General features: G+C 31.1%; 1 protein-coding gene across 1 annotated transcript; it reads right to left on the bottom strand.

The window, feature by feature from the left end:
• Positions 1–13944, bottom strand: LOC140058226 (uncharacterized). The gene is made up of 10 exons (XM_072103788.1): positions 13902–13944; positions 13555–13623; positions 11437–11543; positions 10315–10404; positions 9996–10187; positions 7845–8090; positions 1088–1312; positions 809–961; positions 423–722; positions 1–147 (listed from the first exon to the last, which is right to left on the bottom strand). The coding sequence occupies exons 1-10, from the start codon at positions 13942–13944 to the stop codon at positions 1–3; spliced, it is 1572 nt and encodes a 523-aa protein (XP_071959889.1).
• Positions 13945–14519: the final 575 nt, after the last annotated feature.

The raw sequence follows: 14519 nt of genomic DNA, 5'->3' as shown, positions 1-14519 counted from the left end.
TTACATTACATTTTGTTTGGAAGTGTTAATAGCATGCATAATAATGATTACCTTCATGCAAACACTCGGTTGCAGTTTTCGTTTCTTTGGTTTGGCGCCACCAACTTCTGTGTCATAACTCTGTTCTTTCCTACGATATATTTGAAGCTATTAAGTAATAAAGAAAAGTAAATGGTTATTGATGAAGCCTTTCTTTTTTTTTATTAAAGATGTGTAAACATCATTTGATAATTTTGTTGGTTGATTTGTGTTATTGTAAACATTACTATAATAGATATGTTAAGTTGGTAGGTGCGTAGTGCAAGATGCGTTATGCAATCATATACGATACCTTAAGTAATAAATAGACCATATATTCTATTGATCTAGTATTTATGTATATGCTACAAAAATAGTGAGATATTTAACTATTATTGTCCTACCTTAATTGCGTGTGGTTTTTCATTTTCACGCTTAATTTGTACGGCACCTAAACTGACTTTGTGATCTTTAAATTCAAAATCACTACGATTCCGGAACACTTGTGAATCATCACTATCTGTACCCGTCATCAATTCAAGAAATGCAACAACTAAAGTGTGGTACACAGCCTCAGGAAGAAAGTCTGTCGGAGTCAGGTAAATGGATACCATCTGCATGTCATCTTTTGTCACTTCTAGACTAGTATTTGTATAAACTTTCATCCGACATGGAACCAAGAATTCACGGTTACCTTCTTGTACCTGTTATTATAAACATTGGTGATTACACACTATTGATGAGAGAGAATAATATCTTATAATTATCAATTGATGCACATAATACTTACACTCTTCTTCTCATAAAGCAACCGAAACACCCTCATCACTTCAATGAATATTTCGAAGTGATCTTGGGTTTGAGTTGTCCACAAATAACGTAGTAACTTTTCCTCAAGAATACCTTCTTCGTCAAGTCTTTTCCATAGCGTCTTCATTTTCTTCTATTTACAAATAAGTAAGGAAGTAAGTATACACAATAATTACTACAAATTGCTTCACAATTGAAGACTCCAGTTGTCAGCAAAATAGAAATTACATTTTATCTATTTTTTTTCTCATTCTAATACTATGATAATTATTATGATTTGTCTACTTACATCTTCAATATGTGGTGGAAATACTGTGATCACAGTTGTCAACATCTGTATCATCGTGTGAAGATTAGTTATTACTGTGTTCCTTAATTTTTCGTCTTTATTGGAATACATAATCTTTCCAATGTCATTCATATACCTTATGGCAACGATGATCGCTTCTTCGGCAATTCCACAGTCATTGCAAATTCGAGAAGCCTAATAAAAAATGAGCATTTTAGTAAAACGATTTTTTTACCAATATATTGACGAATAAGTAAATCTTCTGCAGATAATATTTATTTAGATAATAATGAATGAATATATACAAAATAGAAAAAAGATATTAAAGTGAACATAGATAAAGCAGTAATTGGTAGTCATTATTATCATGGATCCCTTCTAGAAGTTAAAAACTTGTCTCGTAGGGACCCACAACAAAACACATTACTAAAAAAATAAAAATAACCTAGAATATATAATTATATAATTTAGGATAAAAAATTACAGTATAATAACGTAACTAACATCTTCTTTATAAAAATTATTTAAATTATATTTCAATAGTTTCATGATAATTATAAATGAAATAACTACCGATATTGGTAAATGAAAAAAAAAATATGTATACATAAATTATAATTCCAGTATATATATAGTATATACTATATATACATTATATATAGTATAGATTAAAGATTGCAATAATAAACAACAACTAATATTTTGTGTAAACATAAATAGTATATGAGTATAAATAATGATAATAAGCATATTAACTAAGCAGTATAATATTTAGATATATAATGATTCTTTAACTTTTTTCGGAAAGTAAATAATGATATTGACCTTTTGATATTTGGTGGGATATGATTCCACAAATTAGGACCTGATATAGTTATAAAAAATTTAGTTTTAGTAAGTCTAGCAAAAGGAATGTTTAAATGAGAAGTTCTTAAATTGTAATTGTGAAATTTGATACGTTTACAGAGCATATCAATCATAGAAATAGGAAGTTGGTTTTTAAAATAATTAAACATAAAACTGGCAACTTGAACATTGTGGATATCCGTTAATTTTAGTATACCAAGACGTTTAAAAAGGGGTTCAGATGAGGTTCTATATGGTGAAAAAGTAATAATTCTAGCTGCACGTTTTTGTAATTTAGTTAATCTAGCAATATTAGAAGAGTAATCTGCAGCCCAAACAAGTACAAATGCGTTATAAAGAGAAATTAAAATATTTAGAGGGAAGAAGTGCTTAAGTCTGTTAATAATACTAATAGATCTTGATATTTTTTTCGAAACGTAATTTTGATGACTTTTCCATTTGAGGTTTTCATGAATATATACACCTAAAAAAAGTGTTGCAGTTTTGCGTTCAATATGAATTCCGTCAAGAAGTATATTTAGGTCATCAACTTTTAGTTTACGTTGAGAATTGTGAAAAATTAATAATTTGTTTTAAGAGTATTAATAATTAATTTGTTTGAAATAAACCAGTCACACAATTTTGTTAATTCATCATTGAATGTAGTAAATAATAAATCAATATTGGAATTAGAGTAAAATAAGGTGGTGTCGTCGGCGAAGGATATTACTTGCATTTTGTTACTGACATTAGCCAGATTATTAACATAAATAAGGAAGAGCAATGGCCCAAGCACAGATCCCTGTGGCACTCCGCAAGTAATATCCATCGTCGACGATGTACAAGATCCTAATGCAACATATTGTTTTCTATCTTACAAATAACTATTAAACCAATTCAATGAAATACCTCTAATTCCATAGCACTCAAGTTTTTTAATTAAATTATCGTGATTAATAACATCGAAGGCCTTTGAAAGATCAATAAATAAACTTAATACATTTTTCTTTTGATTCAAATGAATTTGTAATAGTATTAATAAGATCTAAAACGGCATGGGATGTAGAGTGATTTTTTCGAAAACCATATTGGCGTTTATTAAGTATATCAAATTTTGTGAGATAATCAGAAAGTTTAGAATACATGAGTTTTTCAATAATTTTGGAAAACACTGAAAGTAGTGATATTGGCCGGTAATTAGATAATTGACTTCGTTCACCTTTCTTGAAAATGGGCACAACTTTAGCTAGTTTTAAGTGTGTTGGAAAAGTGCCAGATAAAAAAGATGAATTTATACAATGGGTAAGTTGGTGGATGCTTAAGGGAGATACAGATTTTAAGACACGAGCAGTAAAACCGTCAGATCCAGACCCTTTATTAGAATCTAGATTGTATATAGTTAGGTTAACATCATCAATTGAAACTGGGCTAATATAAAACGAGTTGGCAAACGCAGAATGAAGATAAGATAATGGATCAGTTATATTAGTTGGCATACTATTAATAAGATTAGGACCAATTGTAGAAAAATAGTTGTTAAACGATTCACATATCTCTTTTTGAGTTTTGTAAATATTATCACCGTCTTTAATTAGATTCGGGTGCTTGTTATTATTATTACCTTTATTTAAAACAGAATTTATTACAAGCCATGTGTTCTTCAGATTACCTTTATATCTATCAAACTGGGAAGTATAATAATTCTTTTTAGCAGTGCGACAAAGATTAGTGAAAATATTATTATATTTTGTATAGTTTAGTTTGTCATTATTACTACGTGTGTGCATATATTTCTTATAAAGTTTATGTTTCCGAGAACTACATTTTAAGAGAGCAGATGACATCCATGGTTGTTTAAACGTTTTATTTGATTTTATACTACTTTTAACCAAGTGTCTGGAGTGGATATTTGTAAATTTTTCAAAACTCAATCTTGGGGCACAATCAAATATCATAGACCAGTCTTCACCTTCTAAATCAATCGATAAGGCATTTAGGTCGTTTATACGAAATGAATAGTTGGCGCTATTATCATCAAGGTTTTGATCATTATTTTCTTGATCAATGAACTGAAATATAGGAAGGTGGTCGGAGATATCATTAAGTAAAACACCAGCAACTATTTTATAGTTAGATTGTTTGGAATAAAAATTATCAATCAAGGTGGCCGAAGTTGAGGTAATCCTAGTTGGTTTTGAAATAGTTGGAAAAAAAGAATGGGAAATTAAAGTATTTAGATAGGTGTTTGTTAATTTATGGTTATTGAATTTTAATAAATCAATATTGAAGTCTCCCATGAGATGACAATTTTTGTTTTCATTGTTAATTTGGGTTAATACATTATCGACGGATTTAGTAAAAGAATCTAGCCCTCCACAGGGGGCTCTGTAAATAATGCCTATAATATCATTTTTTGTCTTTGAATTTTCAATCTCAACAAAAAGTGATTCGGAAAGGTCGTCTGGTAATTTTAAGTCATTTCGAATTGTAATGCTAATATCATTACGTATAAAAAATGCAACTCCTCCGCCAATTTGATTATTGCTTCTATTGCTTGCAAAGAAGGAGTAGTTATTAATGAAAGGAATAGGGGAGTTTTCATTAAGCCATGTTTCACTGATACCGATTATGGAAAATTTGTTATTAATTGAATTCAAAAGGCATTCGAGATCATTAACTGTATGCGTAATACTTCTAATATTAAGATGCAGGAGAGATAGTTTAGTATTAAAGGATGTATTAAACTTAGAAGTAAATTGTGAATAATCATAAAAGCTGCATTCATCTAGGGTAACTGACTGTGAATTGAGATTATTAATTAGTTGATCAAAAGATTCATCATATTTGTCATTTTCATTGTAATTAACTGGATTAAAGGTTATGTTAGAAATATCATTGTTGTTAGTAAGTTCAGAGTTCACATTAAAGTCATAAAAAGGAAGTAAGTGAAGATAATTAACATTCATTAACAATAGCTGCGTATAACGTTATCTAAAAAAGAAATACAGCAATAAGCATGCATGAGACTGTATACATTAATACATAATTAATGAGAAGCAAAATAAACAATTCTTGAAATAAAAATTTATTATAGGTAATATTTCGGTTGACGGTAAGTAGAGTCAAAGTAAAGTTAATTATTGCAACGACTAGAATTACTCAGTACTCATGTGCTTCCTTGAGGTTCGGGTAGTATTTGGCAAGATGATCCATGTCGATGAATGTGCGAACATAACCATTTGTATCTATGTAACGCAATTTGTCAAGGTGGAGCCAGGCCTTTACTTTGTTGGAATGCAGGTATTTCATCGATGAGTATAATGCCATTCTTCTACTTATCACTCTGCTGGTAAAATCATCATTTACGTAGATGTTATTATCTTTAAATTTAGGTCTCACTTTTGGAGCTGCATTGCGTACTCATTCTTTAGTGGAATATCTGAGAAAGTATGCAACAAGTGGTCTCGGTTTATTCCTGGTGGTATTACGTGGTCCAACTCGATGGGCTCGTTGTATATCATCATTAGCGATTTAGATGCCGGTGGTATTGGAAATAAATGAGGAAAGGAAATTAACAGTACCTTCGCTATCCTCCGCTTGTTCGGGTATGCCAGTAAACCTCAGATTGTTACGGCGTTGACGTCCTTCTAGGTTGTCGATTTTGTCGCGTATCTCTTCTATGCATTCCGTAGTGGATTGCTGCGTATCCTCGGCAATATCCTTCAGCTTAACATCCATGAAATCAGAATTTTCCTGCTTATCGGCGTGCAAATTCCTCAGTTCTTTTTGTAAACCGGTGATTTCAAGATTGAGGATGGTAATGCCTTTTTCCAAGGAGACAATCTTGGTGACTGCGTCGCATAATGTTGATTTAATATCAGCAATGGTTTTGCAGCCCATGATTGACTTGATGAGAGTCGACAGCCAGGTGTTCGGTTCAGCGGCGCTAATATTAAAATTAGAAATATTTGGCTCTTTGTTTTCAACGTTGGCCATTGTAGATGTTTAGTTAGAATAAATAACAAAAGTGTACCTATATTTAATGCAACCGATACGTTCACTATCCAGGTAGGTATACAGGTCTCATGCAGTTAGTAGCTTATCCTTGCAACATGCTATAACATGTAAGCGAGTAATATAAACTTTGTGATAACAAACTACAATTGTATTCATAATGTAATTAGGCCTACACTTCCAATTACTACAATGCATATTATGTTATTAAATGTTATAATGCAAATAAGGGAAAAATATTATTATATAATAATAATAATAACCTACAAGGCTTATTTTAACAGTATCATTAGATTATATTGATTTAAGCATTAGTTAGTTAATTAGTTTATAGTTTTAGATACGGCTCATATTGTATACATTTCTGTATTTGAATGTATAATGATTCGTTGATATTTGGTTGTCACGTGTAAGCTGGTTAAGGTAACAGCATTGTGTTTTGATGTATTATTTGTATATTTTTAATTTTGTTCGCAAAAACAATGGATAATTTATTGTGTTATTAGGATGGCGTAAATGTTTTACTTTGATACAATTAGTGTCTGGTGTATTAAAGCTCGGAGGCTAACGAAGTACTACTATAGCTTAATAATAAACTACATTTTGGCCTCTTGGGGGCTACCACTCATATGAAATCGCTGTATTAAAGGTCCAGTGTGTGGTCACAGGAGCCAGTAAATCAAATGGTTGTTATTCAGTATTTATCGGTAAAGATGTAAGTGAGATAAATTGTGGAATTTGAGGGCAAAATAATTCACCAGAATTAAACCAGCCAAATGAGCGAATAAAATGAGTAACATATGAGTTGCGCCTGTGTTGAAGTTAGGTGTTGGATGATGCCGGGGGATGGCTGGGTGGGTAGATTGAAAAGTTTGTAAAACTATTGAACGGCTAATTTAACAATGAAGTGTGCTAGTATGCATCAATCAATCATCAATCAATCAGATTTATATATATATATATATATATATATATATATATATATATTGTGGTTCCATACATTCATATACCCGTTGGTCTACAGAAATAAAATGTCAATAATAAATGTGGTTGGAACTTTGATAAAGTGCCTCCCTTGAATAACATTCACTTTTTAATTACCATTTAAAAACAAAACCATTCATCCTAAAACTTCTATAACTCTGAAATCTACCCACATTTATATACCACATCCTTAGTTAAAAGAAAGTACTTGTGCTGTGTATAAACTATAATTTATTACTTTAAATTTCCTTTAAAACAATCGAATTAAAAATTAAAACATACAAAATCGACATATTTAGCTATTAATTTGATACGTGGTACAATATCATTAATGCGGTAGAGATTTTCTTTCAAATGTGATACAATTAAGGAGTGTATTTGGCAAAGCCTATACAATAAGTAAACAATCACGTATTCAAAATTAGGTTTTTAAATAAATAATAAGAACCGAGAAAAATAGTTATACTATCATACTAATAAACTACACTGTTTTTTTCTACAGTGTCTTTTAGAGTAATTGCAAATCTCTCAAATACTTGTGTTTTCAGTTAGCCGTTACAAAATGATACACTATCATCTAACAAACTGTTGGTATTGTGACGTTGTCTTCGAGTCCGACTATTCTTGAACGAACACGTGATTTCAATAAGAATGAACTCACCAAGAGGGAAATGGTAGATCAAAAGAAAACCGACATTCAATTATAATCCTTTTCATTGGATATTGTTATTTATTTTATTGTTGTTTATATGTAAAGCTCATGTTAGATGCATCTAACTAAGCTCAAATATTTTGTGCACACAATAAATGCTATCACACATACGTAGAAATTGCATAGAAATAGATATTGCTATTATACCATGAAAGCACAATCAAGGTTTACCTCATTAAATGAAATGCACAGTCTTGTTTTTCCAATTGCTTGCAATCTGTCCTGAAAATCAAGCCACTTTAGAGGAATGACCTTCGTCCCTATTACATCCATGTATCTAACAACGTTTCTCTTAAGTTTCTCAATACCTTCGTGTTTTTTCACCGTGTTGTTGACCATGTACATTTCACGATCTACATGTTCGGCATATTCCATTCTTTCCATTGTAGCAAAAATGGTCTTATACATATTTTGAACCTTCAAATAATAACAGTACATGCATTAATACTACAGTCTGTGTTTCTAAAATAATTAATACGTTTTAACTGTAATATAATTACAGTTTGTGTTTAATGTTGCCAACTATGCTTACTGCTAAAGTTTGTAAAATTTATAAGATTCAATGTTTAATGTTGTTTCAGTGGAATACTATTTTTAATGTACAGTATATGCCTAGCGGTCCAGATGATACGAAGCTAGATAACTGATATTACGTGAGATGTCCTATGTCGATACATACTATGCCTACAACCACGGTCGTGTCAATACTAAAATAAACTCTACATTTATCTTAAAGCTCAGGTACAGGCATGAATTTTAAATATAATATTTGGTTATTTGTACATAAATCAAATATTTGTAACAGAAATCGAGACAAAAAACATGAATTTCCCTTAGTATGGTCAAATACAAAATTTGGCAAAATTCTTCCATACAAACCAGGAAGACCTTTTTCCAGTAGTTAGGTAGTTAACCTAATGTAATAACATGTCTGGTGACTCCCTAGACGGCGAAAAAAGATGATGGATATACAGTGGATAATTTTTGCTATAGCATGAAAATAAAAATCATAAGTTGAATAAAAATATCAGAAATGTAATATTCAAGTTAAATTAAAAATATTTAGTCATCTGATAACATTTTTTACCACACCATTTATTTTTCATAGCTTTTTAAAATGCCTCTCTATTTACAAAATGTGTGTACAAAAGAATAGAGATTTTACTGTGAAATTTGAACTATCCCCCCACTGATATGAAAGTGCTTATTTTTAACAAGCTTGTGTAACACAAATAAAATCCCAAAAATTATGAAACATAGGGGAAACTATAGATCGATAATTATTGGAATGTATGACCAATATAAATGTTTAGCCCGCACAAGGCCTTTAATGCAACCGTTTGGTTGTGGTGGGCGAATACAGTATGGTATCGTGATTCATTTTAAATAAGCATACACTGGTTCATTAGGCCTACGATTGAATTGAAACACTTTGTGAGAAAGAGATATTTGCGGACAAACACTATTCAAGCTATAAGGAAACATTGTTGGCTTAACTGGAATTGTTATAAAGTTGATGAGTCTAAGAACATGTTGATAAGTGCATAAGTGCAAATTCGGAAAATACAAATATGAATAGTGTCAGTCGAACACAATTCTATTTTGAAACTAGAGAGGGCCTAATTTCAACCTCTTCAATTTGGTCGCAACGAGGTTCAGACCTCCAAATTTTGTAAGTAAGACATTCAATCTAACCTCCCGCCTACACCCTCTTACACAGTTTATATTATATAGGGCTATTTTTTCTCGGATTTGATGTTGATTTCAATGTATATGTGATGTATGTGTATTATTGTTTCAGACGTATCTTAGTGTCATTTTGGTGCATAGCTTGCAACACAAAACATTCATTGAAACACCTATAATTTTCTTAGCGTTATCATTATACACGTTGTTGTTTGTTGAAGCACTAATCTTGGTACTAATCAGTCTCTTAATTACACACTTTTTTTCCTGATATCATTATTTGATGTGATAGATGTGTGCTGATTATTTCCATTTTCTTGGGAAACCGTTACCCAAACGCATAACAGTATATATTGATGATTTCTAAGAACTCATAAATGTATACAACATTTGTGATTCTCCCGAAAAAAACAACCCCAGGAATATTATTTTTGATAATAGTGTAATATTTATTATATTATACATCTTATCTGTGTATCTTGTAATACTCAACGTTATGACCATTGCTCTTCATATTATATTAATTATGTTTTTACATACTGCTACTTCAGTAAACACTGCTATAAATTAATAGACCGAAATAATCAATATATATTCATAAATCTGTATATTTCATTATTTTATTATGGCTATTACCTCTTTCAGCTTTTCTGATTTTGTTCCTGGCAATTTGTCTATATGAGTAGCAACCAAACTGATGGGAGGCGATTTTATCACTTTGCCATCAATTGAAATGGTGTTTCCTGAAGCATGTTGTACCACAGTATGTTCATATACTGACCTTACCCAGAACAGAATTATGTCTAAATTAGTCATTCCTAACGGACCCTGAATTGAAATGTAAAATAGATTTTTAAATGATATATACTCTATTATATATAGCCAGCGTATATTATATTAAACTATTAATATTACATTTTAATATAATAAGCATAATATAACTTGGTGAGCTTACCAAAGCTGGATCTCGTCTTTTAGCTAGTTCGTCTAATTTATCCAACGCACTAAACGCAACGCAGTACGATACTGTATTTGTGAGGAAAAACTGAACAAAACACAGATAATTGATGTATAGGATATAATAATTTGTTGAACCTCATTTTGGCCGGTTGGAGCATTCTCAACTTGCATGGAGCGCAATTTGTGGTTAATACTACTAATACTATACACATGTAGGTTGTGTACATTGTTTTTAATTCTCTTTTTATTGGACATTTTTAGTATCGTGCAACGCGACTCTACAGCTCACTATGTCGGCCGGTTGGGCGGTCGGACGGTTGGTCGGTAGACACTAACTTGAGCACGAGACTGCAGCCATGTATATGGCCTTGTTACTACAAAATCTTGTTTATGGTAGGTGCATTGTGGTATATGACATTTTTGACAACTATGGGGACCGATTAGGATTAAAATTTAATTGGAGAATGCTCCAATCCCCAAAATGACAATTAGAATAATTATACCTGACATGTAATAATTATGAACACGAATGGTTGATTGGTGATCTGCCATCTAATAGACTATTCATTATTTTCTTCTTTAATTTTCCTACTGAACATCATTCGCATATGTTTGGCGTTGAATTTATATATATTTTAATTTAGGTATATGTGACAATATCATTATATCATATCGACGCAATGCTATCGGAAATATTGCATTCTGTGACGAGTATGTAAACTGATTAATGTTAAAATGATACATATTATAATCGTTTCATTGCAGTTCAAACAAGGCAAACTACGCTTTGAAAAATATTTAGGCCTACATCAAGATTTACGTAACGTAATATGTATATAGCAGCATTGTTATAATACAATAATGAAGAATTATTTATACTGAAACTGTAAGGGGATGATTACGTTATCGCAGAAAATGTTAATATAGATAGCCATCACCGCATATAATTTTTAATTTAATAGGTTGGTATGTAATATACAATTACGGTAAGGGTAATATCTAAATTACGCCTACCTATTCATTTTAGGGATAATTTTAAATTGAATGTACATCATGTTTATATACTGTATTATATTGTTTATATTGTATTTTTTAAATAACATTTTGATTAGCATACCCTGTGTGTTATATAGTAGTCCAGTTGACCAGCGTAGTCCCATATGCTAGTTATTTCATTTGGAATACTCTCTGAATCAACACTTCTGGTTTTACTTCTTACAAAATCTTGATAACATGATAACATAAATAAAAACACAATATAAACAAAAATCATTTGAACTGCTGTCCGGTGTATTTACGTATGCCTATGGTTTTTTTTTCTTCAAATGTAAATTAGAAAGAAAGACATGATTTCGATGGAGGAATTACATTTTTTTAATAAATAGAATAGTGTTGAGGTCACGAAAATAACAATTTTAGGAAACAAAATGATGTTAAGAAAAAAGAGAAAACGAAATCGAGAGAACACATTGTTCTAACAAGAATGAAATAAAATCATATTTTTTGAGTGATTCAATAATTCAAAATTTCAAAAAGAGTTTTAAAATGAAAATAAAACAACTCGTTTGAAATAGTTTAAAGCTGATAGTTACGGATGGTTGTCGACCTACAAACATGTTCCAGAAACATTACCCATCATCATTGTGAAGCTATTATATTGCATGGTGCATTTATTTATATCCACTTTATCGGTATTTAAATACAGTTATTCATTGTTCTAGAACATCTGGCTACACAGAGAGAATCCAACAATCCTCAGATGAACTAATTTTTTTTATATACGTCGATATATACAATTTTGTATCTTGTGTATAAAAACACCTTAAATATGTGTACATTAGACAGCAACTGAAAACGTTGTATCCTAATTACTCGATGGCATATGAAGTTGGTTCGTACTTTCGGTACTGATTTTAACCACCTGATGTAACCCTGTTTACTAATTAAATTGTGTTCGGTAGTTAGTTATTGACGATTAAAACAAATTTAGGTTCAACGATTTGCCCCAAATAGGGGTGTTTTCCGATATACACTGTCTAATGGATGTCAATTTGAAAAATACCCGCACACAATAATACGAGGACGCTTCGCATTTTCCTATCTCCTCCTACGATAATTGTTTTTAATAGCTGAAAACCGGTTTAACAGTTCGTGTACAGCATCATAATGTTGAAGACAGGCCGATTTTCTTTAAAAAATGCTATTTTGATACATTTAATATACGTTTATAAAAATGTATTGATTTGCAATGAATGGAACATTCCACATTATTTGGTTTAACTATGGATGCATACCTCCGTGGTTTAACACGTCCAAGTAGGTAAATTTATGGGCCCATGGAGAATAAACATAAATATTATTGTAATGCTATACACTACTAATAAATAGGTATTAACCACTTTTGATCCCCATTTGAATCGAAAATTTCTTATAGTGAGTGTACAGTAGGTACTGTTAGATATAATATAAACAAATATACTAATAAACCTTTTTACTGTGAGTGTGGGTAACACCTACTTTTAGATTATAAACACATAATAATATAATACTTCATTACTGACAGTTGCTTTTCAACGTTTGTATTAATTAATAATTACAAAAAATATAAACGTCGTAGTGGTATATCGTTACATGTACTTTACTATTTCAATCGACTATGACAGTGACAGTTTTAACAAAGTATTAAATCGGAAATGTTTTAATCTATTTAGTGGTATATTATTATAAGCCTATACAAAAATATTTCGTTACTGAGTGGATAATAAAGAAATCTAAAGAATAATATAATATAAAGAATATATTACAAATTTCCATTATTATTATTATTAATATTATTTAAAAAATTGTTCCTCTTTGTACCTCTCCTCATCCCCAACCCTCAATTCTAATATTAGATACAAAACACAAATTGGATTTGTTTAAATGAGTCCAAATCAAAAATTTGGACTCATTTTGAAAGTAATTTCCAGGGTGCTAATTTTGGTTGACTTCATAAATAATTGTGTCTATTTATTTGTTTCTGTAAACGACAATGTTTTAAAGTACTGCTGTACGTACATTTGAAATCACCAGTTTTTTTACGCTGAAATTAGTATGTATTCGAGAACAATCTGTGGGCACGACCTAGATGGTATGTTTAATGTCATGTTTTTAGTATTTTAAAATGTATGATTCGACTTTTTTTTATTATCTTATATAAACACGCTTTCATTGGTTTTGCTGTAGGCCTACCTACCTTTTTTTAACTCGTTATCAACTCTTTTTGCTAACGCATTTTCACGCATTTTCTTGGTGAGCTCAGAATCTGTGCAAATAATGCAATTAAAAAAAAATTAAAATCGTATAAAAAGCTGTTTTTTTTTAATTTATGAGACAGACGAAATTAAATTTAACCTGTATCTGTATTACTGTGTAGTGACAGTGTTTTAAACATTCACATAACATGGTGACTATTCCTGACACAGAGTTTATCAATTCTTTAAACAAATATAAATACTTGTGATAAAGTAAAGTAACTCAAACAATAGAGAGAAATGGCGAACCGACGTCTAAAATCCGAGTGGGTATGAAATCATAACAAACCGTTGAGGGCGGCACATTTCTTATGTTTATACACGTGAATCATGGCGTCGTCTAACCAATGTTGTTGCTGTAACGCTCATAATTCTTGTTGTATTTGTGTATTTACACGTGAGTTAAATTTAAAAAAATCATTGATAAATGTTCCCAAATTCACTCCGCTTACTATGGCAGATTGGATTTCAAAAGGGGTAAAGGAGACCGACGGTAAATCGTGGACTTTTTTTAAGGAAAAATACGTACACGGTGGGGTTATTGCCCATGTGCCTAGGACGGATGGCCAAGGCACAGATTATGTTATACAGGCATATTGCTATCGCAGCCAAAGAAAACGACAAAGCCCACATTGTAGCAACATATGCTTTTTTAGTTTTGAAGGGAGAGCACAACTTAGAGAAGCTCATTGCTCTTGTGTTGCAGGGTCAGGAGGGCTGTGTAATCACGTACTGGCCATAATTTATCAGTTTTTGGACTACACTACAGTTCAGATGGCTTGAGTGAAATTCCGTCGGATATTTCGTGCACAAGTAAACCACAAGAGTGGAATATACCTAGGCAGGACCCAATCATTCCTTTGCCTGTAATGGGTACACATTATGCAAATGCAGAAACTGACAGGCA

This window comes from Antedon mediterranea, chromosome 9 (assembly GCF_964355755.1).
Source record: "Antedon mediterranea chromosome 9, ecAntMedi1.1, whole genome shotgun sequence".
Classification (NCBI taxonomy): Eukaryota; Metazoa; Echinodermata; class Crinoidea; order Comatulida; family Antedonidae; genus Antedon; species Antedon mediterranea.
The sequence above is the reverse complement of the archived record's forward strand: the minus strand, read 5'-3'. Positions and strand labels throughout refer to the sequence as shown.